We start from the raw sequence: 22194 nt of genomic DNA on the forward strand, positions 1-22194 counted from the left end.
TATAGTCCGATCTCCAACATATTCAGGAAGGCAATGTAAGAATATAACAAAACTCATTGTACAAAATTCATCGTTTAAAAAATGCACCTTTGTAGGCCCAAGAGCTTAAATCGGGAAAATGGTACATGTATATGACAGCTACATCCAAATAAAGACAGATCTGATCCATATTGAACTCGAATGTGAAAAAGGCTACCACAGTCAAATTTCATCGAAAGCGAGTTAAACGTGCTTTCATAGTCCCAAAAATTTAAATCGGTACATATGTCAGCTATATCCAAATAAAGCGCGGTCTTGACCATACACGGTACAAATGTCAAAGGGCCTTAAATAATCTGTAAAAATCTGTACCGATATATGCCGTACTAAACAGGGATGTCGAGGAGCCAAACATAACTTGGTTTACCAAATTTCAGCGAAATCGAACAATAAATACACCTGTTAAGGCCCCAAGACCTTAAATTGAGAAGTCGGTTTATATGGCAGCTATATCCAAATCTGGGCCTATCTGAGCCAAATTAAACAAGGATGTCGAGGGGCCTAACACAATACACTGTCTCAAATTTCGGCGAAATATGACAATAAATGCCCCTTTTATGGGCCCAAGACCTTAAATCGAGAGATCGGTATATATGGCAGCCAGGGTGGCCCTCGGGCTCAAACCCCCCCTACAATGATTTTATCTAAAGAAGAAACTTAAATTAAATTTATTCTAAACAAAAAATTTCAGCAACGTTTTAAAGAATGATAAAATTTCATACTTATTATATTCAACAAAAACAACATTTTGCTGAGGCCAAGGTCGCCTTAAAATTATTTTTCTTAAGGACAAAATTGTAGTGAAATTCTTAGTAAAAACAAAATTTGAAAAAAATTTTGCCTGCACCAAAGCCATCGGTTTGATGTTTAATTCTTTGGTAGAATTTCCGGACTTCATTCTGACTCCAGTACATCTCAATTCGCTCACACTCACATCTTTCCACTTCCTTTGTCTTTCTGCGGAACAGACGTTTCTCCTCTCTCCTTTTCTCCCGATACCTCTCCTTTAGTTTTCAGTTGGTTTGCGTAAAATTTTATGGAAATAAAAGTCATTTCAAACCAACAGACCGACACAAACAATAACCTGTTGAAATCATAGAACTAGTTTGAGAGTAAAAATGAAAAAATTTCATAAAAATACTGACTCGCCGAAACTTTCACAATAAAACAAAGATATTCGCAAAGACAACCACACTTTGAAGGCATATTAATAGTGTGTTGGCAATCAGTATAAAATTGAGCTCTGTCTTTATCACTGCCGATGGGTCAGTTCCTGCAACCAAAATCGACCACAATATTAAAAAAAAAAAAATTTAATGTATCTTTACCAATTACACAGAAACAGATGAATTTTGGCAGTTTTCGATTTTGGGGAAATGTGTAATTTTGGAGTGGCCACTACCTCCCCTTTGTGACCATCTATCATCCGCTGCCCTTCGGGCCTGATCCTGAAAACTTAGCTTACATGTCGCTAGAGCCACCACAGATTTCAGTCCCCCTGGAATGCGTAAGGTAGTTACTAGTCTTGCTGGCTCGTCCGTTCTACAATTGCCTGGGATATCTCTGTGGCCCGACACACAGAACAGGGGAATTTTGAACTGTTCAGCCATCTCGTTGAGGATTTGATAGCTGTCCGGCTGGCAGAGAAAATATTTATGGCAATCGTCTTTATGCCACTATATCAAAGCCACTATTCAGGTTCTTTAATTGCAAGGATCTTTGCTTAATACACATTGCATTGGTCGGGTAACCTTCTCGATATGACCAGATCTAGATCTTTAGAGTACACCACAAAGCCCTCCTGATTGTGTAGTTTGGAACCATCCGTATAGAAGTCTATGTAAATTCTTTTACCAGGTATATTATAGTTTAAATGGGTTCTATCAAGTACTTTACAATACAGTGCTTTTTATCAAAGAGCGGCGCAGTGAATGTGTAATCCACACTGCCTGGGAAATCGGCCATTGTATCAAGGATAACACATTGTCCGTAGGTGTCGCATGACCAAAGGAAAAGCTTCCTAAGCCTCACTCACCTCAGAGGCATAAGGTGTAGCATTACATTCAGTGCATCAGATGGTGTCGGCTGTGATTTACAAACAAGCCATCCTTTGGCGCGGTGCACCCCGTATAGCATTATAGGTCTGACAACTTTAGTATATACTCAGTGCATGATACGAGATTTAAATCCCCAACTTTTGCCAAAAGCTCTCTTGCAGATGTATAGGGCAAGAGATGCCCTTCTTGCCCTTTCGAAAATCTTAGATTTGAAGTCCTATTTCCTGTCCAGTAAAACGCTCAGGTATTTTGCGCTCTCAGTATATGGAACATTCTCTCCTCCCAAGGAAACACGTGCCTCTTTAGGAAACTTTTATCTCCTGCTGAAAGGGACTACTTCTGTTTTGAACGTATTTACGACTAGACCACTTTTCGTAGCCCACTTCGCCGTCGTATATACAGCTTCCTGACCTATATCTCTAAAAGTGCTTGGAAACTTCCCCCTAACCACAATTGCCACGTCATCAACATACGCGACCACTTTTACAATTTTTCTTCCAGAGACAATAATATATTGTTAATGGCTATATTCCAAAGCAGAGGAGACAGTTTACCTCCTTGAGGTGTTCCGCTGCCAACCCCCTTTTTTAGATGCACAGATCCCAGGCCTGCCGTAATGTATATATTAGTAAGTAAGTTATTATTAAACTTTCTTACGGTAGTGTTAGTGCCTAGAAACTCTAGCTCCTTCATGACTGACGTCTGCTTTATATTATTGAAAGCATATTCAATGTCAAGAAATGCTACCATTGCGTATTCCTTGACAGCGAAAAAACCTTCTATGTAGGCGACTAGGTCGTAAGGCGCTGTTTCAGTGGACAAGCATTTACTATATGCATGCTGCTGCCGAGACGACAGGTGATATTAAGGCATCTTTACCGTAAGATATGTTTTTATCAGCACAACAGACATGTTAGGTTAGGTTCGTGTGGTAAGGTTCTCATGCTTTTGGAATGAAAATGACCTTTGTGTCCCTTTATCCCACAAGTGTAAACGCCATGCTGGAACAAACTGAGTATATCTTAGGGAGCCAGTCTATCGGACATAGTTGTATTTCAATCGGTGATTTAAAGGAGTCAAAACTTTTTATCGACTAAAGGATTTTCGATTCAGACACAATTTCCCCAACCACCTCTGACAAATACGTATCAGTGACAACTTCTTTTGACTCAACGTTGTATGTTGAACAGTTTTCGGGAAATGTGTATCAACGAGTAGTTCTAGTGGCCTCAGATGTATCCACGGAGCTGCAGAATTCTTTCTTTTCGCAACTTGCCCTTGTATTTTCTTAGCTCAGCCTTATATACGTCCCAATCGTGTGGTGCTCTTGTGGTTTTCACTCTGTTGAAGAGTTTTCTGCAGAACGTCCTTAGACCATCCAGTTCTGGGGTCCACCATGGCAGTCGCTGTTTGCCTTTCGGCTTGGCACTAGGACATGCTGACACAAGCGAGTCATTCAGACCCTTCGTGATCCGCATGACCATCATGTCTATGTCCTACGCAGTTTTCACTTCCTTTTCAGGTCTAGAAGGGATAGTCGTGCAGAATGTGTGCCGAAATTTATCCCAATCCGCCTTTTTTCTGTTAAGCCGAGCGACCACTTCTGTAGTATTTTCGTCAAGGGTGAAACTAATATAACGATGATCAGAGAAGCTGTGCTCATTCAACACTTCCCAATCGCATATCCTTCCCCTTATATAAATTTTATACAGAGGTGACTTCTAGTACCACCTGCCTGTTCCTACTAAAAAAAGGTCGGTTTATTTCCTTTATTACAAATCGCCAGATTGCAACTTATAATATATTCAATAAGCAGCTCATCCCTTATGTTGATATCCGAACTTCCCCATATCTGGTGATGTGCATTAGCATCACTTCCTACACTGAGGCTCTTTTTCCCTGCAAAACGGGCTTCAACCAGAAACTTAAGGCATGAATGTGACATCTCTAAATCTTGTGCCTAAAGTGAAGCCAGCCAGTAATGGGACTTATTAGTTTCAAGGCTGGCTACTACTCAGTGTTCAGTGCTTAGCAACGGAGGAAGAAAACATTTACACTTATCTTTGCAAGAATATAGGCTATGTGTCTTCCATTCCCCGAAACCTTGAGTATGGCTCCTTGCTTTTTTTGATTCTTCAGCTACTGAAACTAACTTACAAGACAAGGATTTCAAAATAATATCGAACCAAAATTTGAAAATATATATTGCACTGATAGAAGCATTTTTGTAGGTCGCTGTATGAAAATATTATTCCCCAACCCTTGACCCTTCACCTTTTCATATTCCTTTGTAGGCTTTCTCAAATTTAGCCCTACGTTTTTACTTTAAATGTTTTGCAGGAACGTTAACCTCTTTGGAAGAATTCCAAAATTAGTATAGACGTGTATCAGATTTCTGTCCTTTCATGCAAAAAAAAAAAAAAAAACAAATTTTGGAGCCAAGTTCGAGTTTGCAATTGAATACCAGTTTAATATTCCCTATTGTTTTATTTTGCATTTATTTAATTTTTCTAAAATAAATGTTTGAAAACAAGTTTTGAAGAGTTAAAAAGTAATCGTATCTGCTGAAAAATATATGCATGTAGTATCGGGTGTATGTATGTAAATTGCGTTTCAAGTGTGAATACATTAAGGACAAGTTGAATTTACGATTCTAAATACAGTAATTGAACCGGTTTTTAGTCAAACACCCAGACGCCATATAAACAACAAGAATCTATTGATGCCAAGAGTATTAAAATCACGTTTAGAGTAAAGAAGATTAAGTTGGCTTGTAATACAATTCTTATTACAGAATTATTTTTACCAAATACATGAATGATTCCTTCCATCATTGGATAAGGCAGTCGAATTATTGGGCTGATATCCTGAATAATTTCAATTCAATTTAACGTCCGTTAAAATCAAGCAAAATTTACAACGTGTAGATTTAGAAGCTTAAACCATGTTTAAACTTGGAGCAAATCTAGATTTGCGACGAGATTTCGGAAATCTTGTGTTTTCCAACGAGGTTTCCCATACATTTTCAGTATGGGCAAATCTACTTATTTGAGAAGATTCGTAGCAAATCTCCTTCGAAATTCAAATGCAACACTGCGTTGTATTGAATACCGGTTATTATCGGCAGTTGTGGGTAGTATTTTTTCTCAACATCTGACAATTTCTTATTGAAATTATAAACAATTTTAGTCAAATATTTAAAATATCATTTCGCCAATTTAATTGCTAGCCACCATATATATGCCGAACACAATAAAATGCAGATCACAATAAAAACGCTGTCAAAAACATCCCTGTTGACAAATGCCAATCATTTGGGAGATTATCTCAATTCAAGTGGATTTAGGCTCTAGTGTAAACGTGGTATTACCAATTAGCATAACCAAAATAATAAAAACAAGTAAGAAGGCGTTAAGTTCGGCCGGGCCGACTTTTGGATACCCACCACCTCGGGTATAAACGTAAACCACGTTTCATCAAAATCCGGTGAAAATTGCATACATTATGTTCCATAGCAGTTATACGGAAATATGGTCCGATTTGGACCAAATACTAATAAGTACAAGTCACTGTTCAATTGTGTATACCAAAATATTGGTCTTTTTAGTAGCTATATCATTTCAGTTAAATCGGATTATAAATGCGCCTTTTATCGGGCCAAGACTTTAAATCGAGATATCGGTCTATATGGCAGCAATATGCAGATCTTGATCGATCTAGACCGAATTGCAGATATATGTGGAGTGGCTTAACTTAACACTCTGTCCCAAATTTCTACATCAGCGGAAAATAAATGTGCCTTTTATGGGCCCAAAACTTTAAATCGAGAGATCGGTCTATATGGCAGCTATATCCAACTCTGGACCGATCTGAGTAAAATTGAAGAAGAATGTCGAAGGGCCTAACACAACTCACTGTTCCAAATTGCGGCGATATCGGACAATATCTGCGCTGTTTTATGGCCCAAAAACCTAAAACCGAGAGATCGATCTATAGGCAGCTATATACAAATCTGGACCGATCCGTGCCATAATGCAGACGTATGTCAAGGGGCTTAACTTAACTCACTGTTCCGAATTTCGGCAACATCGAACAATAAATGCGTTTTTATGGGCCTTAAATCGACGAAGGATGTCGAAGGATATAACACAACTCACTGTCCCAAATTTCAGCAAAATCGAATAATAAATGTGGCTTTTATGGGCCTTAGACCCCAAATCGGAGGATCGGTCTATATGGCAGATATATACAAATCTTGACCGATCTGAGCCAAATAGACGAAGGAACGAACACAACTCACTGTCCCAAATTTTAGCAAAATCGGATAATAAATGTGGCTTTGGCTATGGGCCTAAGACCCTAAATCGGAGGATCGGTCTATATGGCAGCTATATCCAAATCTGGGCCAAATTGACGAAGGATTTCGAAGTGCCTAACACAACTCACTGTCCCAAATTTCAGCAAAATCGGATAATAAATGTGGCTTTTATGGGCCTAAGACCCTAAATCGGCGGATCGGTCTATATGGGGGCTATATCAAGATATAGTCCGATATAGCCCATCTTCGAACTTAACCTGCTTATGGACAAAAAAGGAATCTGTGGAAAATTTCAGCTCAATATCTCAATTTTTAAGACTGTAGCGTGATTTCAACAGACAGACGGACGAACATGTCTAGATCGTCTTAGATTTTTACGCTGATAAAGAATATATATACTTTATAGGGTCGGAAATGGATATTTCCATGTGTTGCAAACGGAATGGCAAAATAAAGATATACCCCCATCCTTCGGTGGTGGGTATAAAAACAAGTAAGAAGGCGTTAAGTTCGGCCGGGCAATGCATTCCGGTGAAAAAAGCATACCTTATGCCCCATAACAGCTATATCGAAATATGTTCCGATTTGGACCAAATACTATTAAGTATAAGTCATTGTTCAATTGTGTAGAACAAAATATTGGTCTCTTTGGTAGCTATATCTAAAAATAAACCGATCTGAAAGATATAGGACACGGATGTCGAAAAGCCTAACATAAGTCACTGTGTCAAATTTCAGCGAAATCGGAATGTAAATGCGCCCTTTATGAAGAAGAATGTCGAAGGGCCTAACACAACTCACTGTCCCAAATTTCGGCGACATCGGACAATAAATGGACAATCATCATCATCGGACAACCATCCTGATAAAACAATTTCAAAACATTCGTTTATTCAGTAGACTTCGGAACTGTTGTTTGTTCTGTATGAACTTGCTAACAGACTGATATGTATCGATGTTGGTAAAGCAAAACGTTTTTCGCTCCCGTAATTAATGGTGCTCTTCATGATTGTGTACTTAATATACATTCATTTATAATACATATTAATGTCAATGAAACAAGTATAACTGGGTCGATCGGTTTAAAAATATTTACTTTACCCAATAATTTGATTTGGATTTCTCAGATCTACCATATAAAAAATCATCAGCTGCTATTGGATTTTTGTACAAATTTAGGTCTAATGCCCTCGCCCTGTAACACAAAACAAATCGAAAAGTTCGCTTATGTCGCTTATGGCGTTTCTTATCGTTTAAGGCACATACCGCCCTAAAGCCCAGTACTGATTTTGACTTTTCACACGAACAACTTTCAAAACGCACTACAAAAAGTGGTACTGAGTTCTAGGAGCAAAATAGTAGCGACATGTCGCTGCATCAGAATAAATTTCGTACAATTTTAATTGGAAATGTAATTAAATGCTCACGAAATGGGCAATTTTATCCGCTTTTCTTTTTTCAATAGACCAAGAATTCTTAAAAACCAAAATCAGTTGATTTTAGTTTTTCTTTTTATTTTTTTCGGGTTTCATTTTATTTTAAAGATTTTAACCTAAGACTATTTGTAAACACCTCCAAAAGCTTAAGACCGATGACATGTATAATTACATCACGTCTACTTTCCATTACAAATATGATAATTAAATGCTTGGTTAGATATGCATCGGATCAATACAATCAATGACATGTGAGTATTAATATTCAATAAGAATGTATTCCATCAAGTACAAAGCAAACGTTTAACAAAAGCTTTCAAACTTAAATGAAACTACGCGATTGAAAAGTTTGTATTTGAACGGCTCCGAGGAATGAGAAAAAAAAATTCTTACTGTATTGTAAATATAACATGAGATTCAAATTCGTCCATAAAAATATAGACAAAGATCACATACTGCATTTTGAATTCTATCAAGTCAAATCTGGTGACATTCATGAGGTAACCAGGCGAGTAAAATCTTCTCTTATCATTGAGCTAAATGATTAATCGGGTCTACAAATTTTTGCTCGCAGAGTCATAAAAATGAATTGTACGGCATGTTGATGGCTTGGGTAGGACACAGCATATTTCCCATCTTGCAAATTGCTTCTACGGAATCAGTCTGAATTCTTTTAACAACATGAAAGCCTTGCAAATTCTGCACAGGATTTAGTGATAATGCAAACCAAATTATCTTTACCAAAGTATTATATTTTTTAATACCAAATTTTCTCTTTGAGAAATTTTTCATAATTCTATTCAATCATGATTGTAAAAATTTCCTGGTTTATATAGGTTAATGTATCTTTTTTAAAGGTTATGTACATTTTGCATGATATAAAATGCCCTAGATTAAGATATTACTACAATTATAAACCTGTACTGTAATTTAAAAGACTTTGTCTTGTTGAACAGCCATTAAAAAAACTTCAAATCAAATCAAACTTATGCCAATAAACAAAAAATGTACATCTCAAAACAAAATCAAAGTTCATGGGAAATTTTATATTTTAGTAATATATTTACATGTTTGTTATAGTACCCCGCCATGGACCAAACCGAAACAGCCAGATAGACCGATCTCCCGATATTGGGCCCAAAAAAAACTATTCATGGCCTGATAACGGCGTTGTTTGATTTAGTGAGTATCTGTATATATACGGAGACCTGAAAGTAAACCGTTTTGATTGACAAATCTTTGAGAAATGTGAATATTATAGTTCCAAAGTAGTGGACTCAGAGAAAGACAGCAAAAATGATTGCAGCATCAACAGAAAGTCTGCTGGAAATGGGACAGCAGCAATTTTTTTTTTTTGCTAAAACAGCAACCACTTTCTGCTGTTTTCGTACGGTAAAAAGTAACAAATGGCCTAAAAACTGCATAAACAATTAAACATTTGTTCAATGTTTCATCTCATACTTTTTTGGTTTGTTCGGCTCGAGGTCATGAAAACAATTGTTAAAAAACTGATGTTATTGTTTTTGAAAATTGAAAAATACAATATTTCAAAAACCACCGGGTTTCTTCCCCAGGGAATTTCACTGAAATTTTTATACATTAATATACAAAACCAAAAACAAATATTTTTCTTTTTTTTTTAATAATTACATTATTCTTAAAAATTTCAAAGGTCTTTCTTCTAACAATGTACAAATTATACTAAAGCTCTCTCTCGCTATTGCATATACCTACGTATCAAACTCCTATAAATCTGCGCACAGTGGTCTGTGTTCCCTGTAAAGTTTATCCGTTTGTCAGAAGAAGTGTTAATTATATGTAACATTTCCAACATGTATCTACGTTTTTAATAGTTTTCTTGTGACAAAATTTCTACGTCCTTAAGGTTTGGAATGTGTCCTGTCAAGCTGCAATGAGAGGCAAGTGCCGTCTTTCGAAATATTGGATTTTTTAATAATAAAACAATTTTCACAGCAATAAAATCAGTATTGTTTTCATGACCTCGAGCAGAACAAACCAAAAAAGTTTTATATAAAAAGGTCAACCATCATAACACAGTTTCATCTTATCCTAAAGGGCATATTTTCCCATTTTCTACAATTTGATATTAAAAAAATCATAAAATTTAAGTACAATAATCAATGTTATGTTTAGGAGATCAAAATGTTTTATTTTTCTATACAATATCAGCAGACAGTGGTTGCTGATAACATCAGGCTATTTTTCGTCGAGGTTGACCACTGGTAGGTATCCAAAGTTCAATACGGCTGAAATTTATGCGTGTTAATTTCTTTTTAGTAAAATGGTACATCGTATAACTTGCAGCTTTGAAGATAATTTAAATTCGTAAAAATTATTAAATAAAACGAGAGAAACTCTGCTGCAAGCAGTTCGAACTTGGCAATAAAAATTGTATGAAACAGTACTCATTGATATGAGAAATTTATCCCCGCTGTTTCTTAATGGAATATTCATTGCAAAATTTGCAGTTTTGCATCACATTTTGCTCAGATACTTCTTATTGATGTAGGTCGTTTTGAATTGCAAAAGGGTCAAAACACTTCAGATTTGGATAAAGCTCCCACATAAAGAGGTCCTTCGATTCGACTTCTTGAGCCCCTAGATGTCCTACCATGTTTATGGGATTGGGCTGAAATTTGAATGTGAGGTACGTCAATCAATAGATGTAGCCCTGTATATAAACCGATCCACCGGTTTAAGTTACAGCTCTCAAACTTGGGATGCAGTTATGCCTTGACAGTATATATTGGGCGAACAAAAATATACAATTGATAGGTTTAGGTACTTAAACGAACAAAAAGGTACTTTCTTTACTGATTAAGCTACGGCTCTTAAAATTGCGATAGAGTTACGAGTTGGCAGTACATATTGGGTGACTAAAAGGTTTTTCTGAACTTCCTAGTAGTTCGTAGTAAAAAGTACGAAATTGCACTTTTTAAGGGATTAAGCCAGACTTCTGATGATTTTTTATATGCACAGCTAGGTACTTAGAAGCCCAAAATCATTAATTTCTTTTTGGATTGTGCAAAGCCCTTCAAAATCGCCCAATAAAACATTTTTGAAAAGCCGTACCTTCTAAAAAGGGGGTAGCGAAGCGGATAAGGGGTGTGGTTAGGTTAGGTTTAAGTGGCAACCTGCCATCCTTTGTGCCACTACAGGAACAGGAGAAGGAAGATGCCTTGTAATTCCTACTGTTGAACCATCAAGATCGCCTTAAAAAGCCCAACAACTTGGGAATGTTCACAGCCGCTAAATCAGACGAGTTGACAAAAAAATGAGAAAGTGAAACTCCTTCCGACTGCCGGTGCGGAACACACACAAACCAGATGTTCTATAGTCTCTTCTTCCATCTTCCTTCCATCTGTCAGCATGTTTACGGATCAGATAGTGACCTGCCAGCGACAGCAATGCGGTTGGAATGTTCACAACCCACCCTTTGTCATTCGTCGGCCTTTGGGCCTTTTCCTGAAGACTAAGATTACATGTAGCTAGAGGCATACTCACAAACTCCAGTTCCCTTTGAATGTGTAAGGTAGTTCCTAATCTTACAAGCTCGTCTGCTCTATAATTCCATCGGATATATTTGTGACCCGGCACCCAGAACAGGTAAATTTTTAACTGTTCACCTATCTAGTTGAGAGATTTGCAACATGTCTAGGGTGGTTTTTGAATTCATAAATATGTTCCCAAGAGATTTAATGGCTGCATTGCTGTCTGTGAATATATTAATGCCAGTCGTCGTTATGACATTATAATTTGCCTAGCCACATGTCCGGAGGCAATAGGTGTAGCGTTGAATTCAGTGCATCAGATGGCGTAGTCCTGTGATGCACAAACAAGCCATCCTTTGGATCCGGCATTGAGCAGGAGGTGGACTTTTGAATCGCCGTCTACCGGGCTACAAAACCATATATCATTATAGGTCTGACAATTGCAGTATGCAACTAGTGCATGACGCGCGGTTTAAGCCCCCAACTTTTGCCAATGGCTCTCTTGCAGGTGTATAGGCCAAGAGTTGACTTTCTTGCCCTTTTCAAAATATTTCATTGAAGTTAAATTTCCTATCCAGCATAACACCCAGGAGATAGGTGCAACTGTGGGAGAGTTATATCTCCTTCTGAAAAGGACAACTTCCATCTTAGATGGATTTACGCTTTGACCACTTTTGGTAGCCCACTTTACTGTTGCACGTAGAGCTTCCTGAAGTATATCTCTTAGAGTGCCGGGAAACTTTCCCTTAACTGCAACAGCCACGTCATTAGCATATGCGATCACTTTTACACCTTTTTCTTCCAGAGACACTAATATTTTGTTAATGGCTATATTCCAAAGTACACCTCATTGAGGTGTCCCGCTGCAAACCCATTTTTGTAGATCCATGGATCCCAAGCCTGTCGTAATGCATCTTTTAGTTAGCATAAATAAATAGTTATAAATAAACTTTCTTACGGTAGTGTTGATGCCTAGAAACTTCAGCTCCTACATGATTGACGTGTGTTTTACATTACTGAAGGCATATTCAATGTCAAGAAAAGCTACCATTGTATATTCCTTGACAGCGAGAGAACCCTCTTTGTGGCCGACTAGGTCGCGATGGGCTGTTTCAGTGGATATTCCCTTACTATATGCATGCTGTTGCCCAAACAGGCGATCTCCAGGGATCTTTGCCTAAGATATGTTTCTATCAACCCCTCTAGATACTTCATGGAGGACGACAGACTAGTTTAGGTTAGGTTCGCGTGGTAAGGTTTTCCTGCTTTTGCAATGAAGATTACCTTTGTGTACATCTATCTCACTTGTAAAGGGTGATTTTTTTGAGGTTAGGATTTTCATGCATTAGTATTTGACAGATCACGTGGGATTTCAGACATGGTGTCAAAGAGAAAGATGCTCAGTATGCTTTGACATTTCATCATGAATAGACTTACTAACGAGCAACGCTTGCAAATCATTGAATTTTATTACCAAAATCAGTGTTCGGTTCGAAATGTGTTTTCATTAATAAATTTTTGGAATGTAGAATTTAATAGTTTTTAATGATTTTAAATAACAGCAGACGAAATATCTAGTAAATATAGTAAATCAGAGTCATGCATTTAAACAAATTTAAAGAATTTAAGAATTCGAATAAATGTGAAAATTAGTAAATAGTTTATTTTGCAGATAGAGAAAAGCTAGAATTTAGATATTAATTGTAGTAATCCACGCTGTATAATTATTAATAAAAACATAAAACCTTTGCTAGTGTGGTAAACATCAATCGTCTAAACTCTTATTTGCAATAATTTTGTGGGTTTATACCCGTTGTAAAGTTAACTTTCGCACAATACTGTCTATTTCGCATTCGTAAAACAGGTCCTCAACTTATTTTAGCTTTAAGGTTGATATTTTTACGGCTATTAACACAAAACAAAAATAGCACACATAAAAACGAGTAAACTTGAATATCCAATTACGGATAAAATTACAATAATTTTTGAACAACATCTCGATATGAGAAGCGTGATTAATTTTCTTTATAAAAAAGAAACAAGTAAGAACCAATGAGTAATGCCATAAGTATAATTAAACTGTTGCCTAGTAAATATAAACAGGGAAGTAAGTTAATATTTTGCACACTTTGGACCTTAATGATACTAAAAAACTGTATGATTTTCGAGATAACTTCATAAGGAAGAATTTTATTTCTGAAAAGGTCAATGACCATATTCGATTTAAAATTTTATTACGAAAACGATTTTCAATATTTTAAATACATAAAAACGATTTTTGTCTAGGAATTGGCAAAACTTGTATAAAGAATTTTTTTTTGTAGGGACTTAAACGAATTGTGAGTTGAATAGAAATTTTGTAAATACAAAATGCAATTTTGTAAATACAAATGAACATTCCACTAAGTAACTTGGGCAAACTTCAATTTGATTCAAATTTTAAGCTCAATGATAAGGGGCCTCCTTTTTATAGCCGAGTCCGAACGGCGTGCCACAGTGCGACATCTCTCTGGGGAGAAATTTTAACACGGCATAGTACCTCATAAATGTCGCCAAAGAACAAGGCCGAGTTACTGATCGAAATCCAGAAATCCTCCTTCTGCCCATGCCGGGCTTGAAATATCGTCAAGTCCGGCATGGGCAGAAGGAGGAATACCTCGAGGATAATGTAAAACATCTGCTGTGCGCGTGTTCGCCAGTTATTACGCTTTTTAAATCTACCTGTCTCGAGTTCCTGCGGTACCATAAAGGAACAAAGTGAGTTTTATGCAGATTTTCACAAATCCCTAACCTAACTGGCGTTTAGTAAGAAATTACTGTTTTCCTTCTGCAGATTTTTTGTTTTTAAAGCAATGTTTTATTCAATGTTTTTCTGTACTTCAACTGAGTTTGCTACTGTGCATATAAAAATATTTACATAAGGCAAGCAATTAAGGGCTGTCATTACCTTAATCGAGTGTCCATATCCCAGTTACTTTACAAAATATTGTAATAGAATGCAAATAATTATTATTTTCTAATGACAATGCTAAAGGGCATACTTGATGTTGGTATTATACGAAGTAATTTCATTTTGCCTTGCGCCATTAAAAATTCATCATATTTGCAGATACAAACAATATGGTCCAAGAATGGAATGAGATCAAAAAACGAAATAAAACATGTGGCAAGAAATTGCAGTGTATACATTAAGACAAGAAAACTAATGCGCAATTATGCATCCGAAATGATGATATTTAACGAAAATATATTCATTGTAAAATAAATTTAGAACAAAATAAATGTCTCTACATTTGGACTAAACAAGCAAATTAACGAGCATTTGGTTTGAATGGACCAAGCTTTTGATTATTCACTCTGGATCTTTATCGATTTTATAGAAATTTGTACAGTGAATTCTGTAGGGATTAGTAGTGGCCGATTCGAAAGAACTTATGCTAAGGAGGGTTTATTTCAGTCTGCGGAGCTTTTGGGTTTAACATATCTTTCTATATCTGGTACTATGCTACACCCAATGATATTTGCTCTAAAATTTCGAGCAAAACAAATACAGTTTGTAGCGGATAAAAACTGATCGCGTTGAAGAACAACATTTTTTTAAAAAAGTTTTCAAAACGCCGACTGTTCTCTCAGATACTTCATTGCAAAATGATTTGATATAAGAAACACCTCTTATAGGAAACAAACGTACACAAAACATTTTTTCAGGCACCGAAGCTAAAATTTCCAATTTGAAGAATTTCCTTTCAAAACATTTTAATTATGAGAAATTTAGAGATTTATGAAAATGTATTGAACAAAAAGTACAACACGAGTTTAGGTAGAAGAGCTTAATGAAAATAAACAAACAATTTTGTGTTGGTACTGGAAGAAAATTAATTGACAAAAGAAGAACAAGTGCACGTCTTCGAATAAGATCATAAAACTATATTGGGTTGCCCAAAAAGTAATTGCGGATTTTTAAAAGAAAGTAAATGCATTTTTAATAAAATTTAGAATGAACTTTAATCAAATATATTTTTTTTTTACACTTTTTTTCTATAGCAAGCTAAAAGTAACAGCTGATAACTGACAGAAGAAAGAATGCAATTACAGAGTCACTAGCTGTGAAAAACTTTGTCAACGGCGACTATATGAAAAATCCGCAATTACTTTTTGGGCAACCCAATAGCTGAAACAGCAAACAAACAAAACAAAGAAGAATGTTATAAAGCATTGTTGGTTCTCAAACAGTATATAATGGCCGATGATTTAAATATTGCAAATATTTAATAAATTTTTTACCACCAGAGGGAATTATTAAAAGAACTGAGCTCAAACTTCTTTGTTATGAAAAAAGTAATAATATCAAAATTTGTTAATATGCAATCAATAAATGTGCTGTTTTGTTAGACTTGCCATAACAGTACCCAGGGTTAAGTAATTTTTCATATGAATGTTTTTTGGTTTATGTAAATAACTTTAAATATTATTTTGATGTTTTGTGGCTTGAAACAATTGCCAAAAAGTTTGATAAATCAACAGTGTTTGTTTGCTGAAAATGGGAAAGCAGATATGACTGATTTTTTAGCAAACATTTCGGTATGCAGTTTTAACCAATAAAATCAGGGTTTTAACTACAAAATCTGCTAAAAAAAACTGAACACGTATTGCTGACGAACGGAAAAAACTGTGAGTGAGATAGCAAACAAATTGTTCTGCATTGAGAGCATACATTGAAACTCAAGTTATAGAAAATATAAAACGTATTACATATATATGTATCTTATTGTGTTGTATTCAATTTGGCATATAGTTTTTTACTCAGCTATTTATTTTATTTTATTTTTACTTTATTTTATTTCATTTTAATATATTTTATTCTTTTTTTCTTCTCCTCCCAACAATATCATATAGTGAGTAGCGGACATTATCAGCAAACAACAGATTTTTTACCAGGCAGCTTGCTGGTTTGAAATCATAAACATTTTGCTGTAGGAGCAGAACTACTGCAGTAATGGCAGCAAAATCAACTACTTATAGTCAGCACACAGTTTTTGCTATTATCAGCAAACTTTTTTCTGTGAATGTATAGGAAACCATTTCTTTTATCTGTATGTATATCTATAAGGAGCTAGTTTCTTGTGTGCAATATATATGTTTAGAGACAAAACGCATATAACAAACACAAGTAAGAGCGTGCTAAGTCCGGTCGGGCCGAATCCTATATACCCTCCACCATGGATCGCATTTGTCGAGTTCTTTGCGCGGTATCTCTTTTTAGGCAAACAAAGAATATTGAATAAGAATTCTTATGCTATTGGGTTGCCCAAAAAGTAATTGCGGATTTTTCATATAGTCGGCGTTGACAAATTTTTTCACAGCTTGTGACTCTGTAATTGCATTCTTTCTTCTGTCAGTTATCAGCTGTTACTTTTAGCTTGCTTTAGAAAAAAAGTGTAAAAAACGTATATTTGATTAAAGTTCATTCTAAGTTTTATTAAAAATGCATTTACTTTCTTTTAAAAAATCCGCAAGTACTTTTTCGGCAACCCAATATATAAAGTTATAGTCCGATTCGGACCATAAATGAATGCTGAACATTGTAGAAGTCATTGTGTTATATTTCAGTTCATTCGGAATAAGAATTGCGCCTTGTAGGGGCTCAAGAGGCAAAATCGGGAGATAGGTTTATATGGGAGCTGTATCAAACTATTAAAACTGATTCAGACCATATTAGAGAAGAACAAAATTTCTGCTAAATCGGATGAGAATTGCGCCCTCTAAAGGCTAAAGAAGTCAAGATCCCAGATCGGTTTATATGACAGCTATATCAGGTAATGTACCGATTTGCGTCATACATAGCACAGTTATTGGAAGTCATAACAAATCACCTCATGCAAAATTTCTGCCAAATCGCATGAAAATTTTGCTCTCTATTGGCTCCAGAAGTCAAGATCCCAGATCGGTTTATATGACAGCTATACCAGATTATGAACCGATTTGAATCATACTTAACATAGTTGGAAGTGATACCAAAACACTACGTGCAAAATTTCAGTCAAATCGGATAAGAATTGCGCCCTCAAGAAGCTCAAGAAGTCAAGACCCAAGATCGGTTTATATGGCAGCTATATCAAAACATGGACCAATGTGGCCCATTTACAATCCAAATGGACCTACACTAACAAAATGTACATGTGCAAAATTTCAAGCGGCTAGCTTTACTTCTTCGAAAGTTAGCGTGCTTTCGACAGACAGACGGACGGACATGGCTAGATCGACTTAAAATGACATGACGATCAAGAATATATATACTTTACGGGGTCTCAGACGTATATTTCGAGGTGTTACAAACAGAATGACGAAATTAGTATACCCCCATCATATGGTGGAGGGTATAAAAAAAATATTTTTTTTTTAATTTCTTATACCCGTTGTGCTTTTAAAAAAAGTGGGTCTAATATTCCAAAAATGTTATATGTATGTATGTCCTTGAGTCCGTCCCGACTGTAAAGTCTAACGCTGTCGGATCTGATAGCATTGATCCTAGATTTGTAAGACTCTTGCTCCCCCTTATTATTCCTCATGTAACCTATGTTTTCAATAGGATTTTGACCACGAGTTACTTTCCATTAGCGTGGAAACATGCCAAAGTCATCCCACTGCCTAAAAATTCCAAGGAATATAGACCAATTGCGATTCTTTGTTACTTGTCAAAGGTCTTTGAGAAATTGTTGTATTTGCAAATGTCGTCTTTTGTCAACGAGAACTCTTTTTTATATGTGAGACAGTCCGGGTTTCGACCTAACCACAGCTGCGTAACTGCCTTGGCAGAGGTCACTGAGAGGATCAGGGTCAATTTGGAGAATGACAAGATAAATTTCCTTGTTCTTCTTGACCATTCTAAGGCATTTGACACTGTGGATCATTCCTTGTTATGTGATAAGATGAGACATCTTTACAATTTTTCCTCTACGTCCGTTCGTCTTATTTTGTCATAGCTGTCACACCGCACTCAGACCGTCAGTTATAAGTCTTCTCTATCGGCACCTCTGCTTGTTTCAAAAGATGTTCCTCAGGGATCAATTCTGGGTCCTCTTCTGTTTTCATTGTACAGTAACGACTTGGCGGGTCAATTGTCTTATTGTGGGGTACATATGTACGCTGACGATGTACAAATATATATCGGCAGTCCGAGGGATGAGATTGCTGAAAACATACGTCTGCTTAATCATGATCTGTCAAGAGTCAGCACGTGGGCGAAAGCCAATGGCCTGTGTCTCAACCCTGTAAAGTCCAAGTGTGTGGTTATCAGAAACAGGCTGTCACGTTTTTCATGTGATGTCGGTATATTCATTAAAGACTCTAGATTGGAAATCGTTCCTCATGCAAAGAACTTGGGCGTTGTTATTAACAGCACTCTGACTTGAAGTAATCAAATCGACTCTGTCGTTGGTCAGGGATACTCAAAATTGCGTGCTCTCTGGGCCACTCAGTCGGTTACTCCGCTGCGGGTTAGGTCTCTCTTGGCAAAGACTTATCTTGTTCCTGGCATTCTCTACGGCAGTGAGTCGTTTGCTAATTGCGACTCGGTAAGTAGACGTAAGCTAAACACCTTTTTTAATAGCGTTACTCGTTATGTATTTGGCTTGAGACGGCGCGATTCCATCTCTGAATACTCTTTATCTCTGTATGGCGTCTCCTTACAGCACTTGTTGTTCCTAAGATCGCATACTTTCCTGCATAAACTGATCGACACGCAGGCACCACAATATCCGTATGGATTTATTGATTTCGGCAGATCTACTAAAGGTAAAAAAATCATTCCCACAATGTATCGGAGGCTTGTTTCTGAATGGCATATGTTCATATTCGCTGTACGTCTCTGGAAGTCTCTTCCTAACGATCTGCAATTACTCAGTAACTCGGCAACATTTAAAACCAGACTTTGGAAACATTTTACTGCATTAAGATGATGAATGTTAAGACTCATTTATATATTTATTTTTATTCTTCTATACTTACCTTAATTTCTTTTTTTTTCGGATCAACTAAGTCTACTAAGTCCTCTTTAATTGATAAATTCACTTTTGTTTTTTTTCTTTTAAATTCAAATCTACAAAGCCACAATTGTTAGTTTTTTCCGTAAGTTATTCATTCAAAATCTGTGATGTATTGTATAGCTATAGATTCTTCTACTAATTTTAAGTGTTTACTATGTACAGTTGTTGGAGATATTACCCGCACTTTAATCATAAGAATTTTATATTCTTGTTGTGCGGGTGTAAATAAATAAATTACAAATTACAATATATATATATATATATATATATATATATATATATATATATATATATATATATATATATATATATATATATATATATATATATATATATATATATATATATATGATATGTAGTATATGTATGTATATATATGTATGTATATATATACAGCAAATGTTTTAATTGTCCTTTGGAAGTTCAAACATTTTATATGGTTCCCCTCCAAAAATTAATTTGATTGAAATTGAAAATCAGCAGTCAATCTTTGCAGATGTCATTTAACTTATTTCTCTGGGTGTATCGTAGCAACTATTGGTTGTCAATTCAGCAGCAATATGTGCAGACGGATTGTAAGATTCGCCCTCGCCAAACTTTTTTGTATTATATTTGAAAGGGATGACGAATGTTGAGACTTTTATCTAAATAAGCTATAGCAAGTAATTTAACCAATTTTACACTTTAAAGTACTTATTCGCTAACATTTTTGCGGAGGTTCTGTTGTTGACAGTGGTCCTTGTTATGGCTGTGATATGCTAAATTTTCATTCACGACCAAGAATCGTTTTTGAATATACTTCAACACAATCGATAGTTATTTTAAAATTATGTTTTTAAAGGTTAATTCTAAATACAGCTTCCGCCTTTACAAATTAAAATTTTGAAATACGCTATTTCTTCTGCCTGAGCAAAAATTCATTTTATATATGTTCGGAAATCGCGAAATTCATGACCTAGTGTATACATATACACACACACTCTCTCTAGTTGGAGCTTTAAAATGACCTACAACCTCGATAGAGACGCCTACCTCCAATTAAAGACTACATATTGTGATTTAGAGATTTAACCAATACTTACGGCAGCAAGTGTCTCCTTCTGGGTTTCGGTGAGTTCTGGCAATGATGACATTCTTAATTTCGTTATGTTGTTGTTATGTCGCACGAATATTATTCTTTGGACCGGTATTTTTGTTTTTGTTGTGGTCTGCTTCAGCGTCGACTCGAAGATTAACACCTGATGAATCGATGGATAAATGGTAAATGATTAATTTAGGTTAACACTTTGTTGACGAGGGGGGTCTTTGTTTTTCTTTTGGTTCCCTTAAGGGGAGCAAGCAAAATAATCGATAGGGGTTTGTATCTACAACAGAGAAAAACACTTAGGACATCTACTATTGCACATGTATTATTCCCTCTGGCATCCCATGGATACAAAAGAGCTGGTTCCAGTCGTCCGTCTCGAATCTTTGTAGAGTGGTGAATTAATTGCAAAACATATATTTGGTCCAGTAGCAAACTCCCCTATTGCTTGCTTTGGGATTACGGTTTATGGGTCACGTTTTGTAACTTTCTTTTAACTCGACGAAAAACATAGAAAGTACTGCTGGCACTTTGTTCACACTTATAATAATTGTGATTAATTGTTTGCCGATAAGTTGTTGATGCTAATAAAAAAAAGAGCATCGATAAATACACAAATAAACAATTGTGTGTGAAAATTTGTTTTGTCGCCGTTCTGTTTGCTGTTTGCCTTCAATTTTTCTTTTCAGCCGATTTCATTTACTTAACACACTTACACTCTCAAATTCACTTGGTTGGTGTCGAAAGTAGTTTTAGTTGCGGTAAATCTAGTGACTGTTACGTTGTTCCAACGTTCGCGACTCTTCAATAACTGCTCGCAACGCGGGCGCTTCGGTGGTATTAAAACTCTTTTTCGTTGTGCCATTTGAAAACAATGCTGTAATATCAAACCCTATTTGCAGTTGAGAGCTTGGCCATGTGATAAGATACGATGAGACAGCAACAGGGTTACCAATCAGTTCTCCTTTAACCATTAAAACTAGCAACTTTTTGTGCAAAAGAAATAAATAGACATACAAAGTCAACTTCTAATGTAAAACAAGTAAAAATTCATCAAATACCGTAAAACGGGAGATTGATCTGTATGACATCCTTTTCCAAATATCTTCCGATTTGCGCCTTATTCGCGAAGCACATTTAGGGAACAAATACCAATCACTGTACTAAATTTCAGCAAAGTAGGGTAATAAATACGCCATTTATAGGTGAGATTGGTCTGTATGGAGCCAATATCCAAATATAGTCCGATTCCTGGTGGAAATGTTGAGATATTATAAACTAGTAATTTTACAATAATTCCATATAAGTACAATATACAATTTAATACTCTCACTTCAACGTTTACGAATAGTTCGAAACGAAAAATGAAGAGTGTTCCTATTACAGTCAAAATGGGCGAATGAAACTGAATTTTTCAAAATATTATATTAAGGCTGATGCTACGTTCAATTTTCGCTAGCTATTATTATAACGAATCTAGTTTAAAGTTCGAATTTGAGACTTTTCCATTTTAAGATACATTTTCTTATTCATTTTTATTCATGACAAGCTGACCCGGGCCCGCTCCGCTGCGTCTTCTTTTACTTTATATGGAACAAAAGTTTCCTTGAAATATTTATTTTCGACAATTAAAGATCTTTTAGAGAAATACCATGCTACGAAAATAGTATATCGCTTGACTAACAGTTTAACAATATAAGTTC

General features: G+C 35.9%; 1 protein-coding gene across 1 annotated transcript in view; it reads right to left on the bottom strand.

The window, feature by feature from the left end:
- LOC106090597 (SEC14-like protein 2) overlaps nucleotides 1-21334 on the bottom strand; it is a 43894-nt gene extending 22560 nt beyond the window's left edge. Inside the window, exons 1-2 of the mRNA XM_013256838.2 lie at nucleotides 21208-21334; nucleotides 20490-20645 (exon numbers count right to left, since the gene is read on the bottom strand). Coding sequence (XP_013112292.2) covers nucleotides 20490-20540 — 51 coding nt within the window. The 5' untranslated portion in view covers nucleotides 20541-20645; nucleotides 21208-21334. The remainder of the gene's footprint in view (nucleotides 1-20489; nucleotides 20646-21207) is intronic.
- Between the last annotated feature and the right edge of the window lie 860 nt (nucleotides 21335-22194).

The sequence above is a fragment of the Stomoxys calcitrans genome, chromosome 1 (genome assembly GCF_963082655.1).
Source record: "Stomoxys calcitrans chromosome 1, idStoCalc2.1, whole genome shotgun sequence".
Classification (NCBI taxonomy): domain Eukaryota; kingdom Metazoa; phylum Arthropoda; class Insecta; order Diptera; family Muscidae; genus Stomoxys; species Stomoxys calcitrans.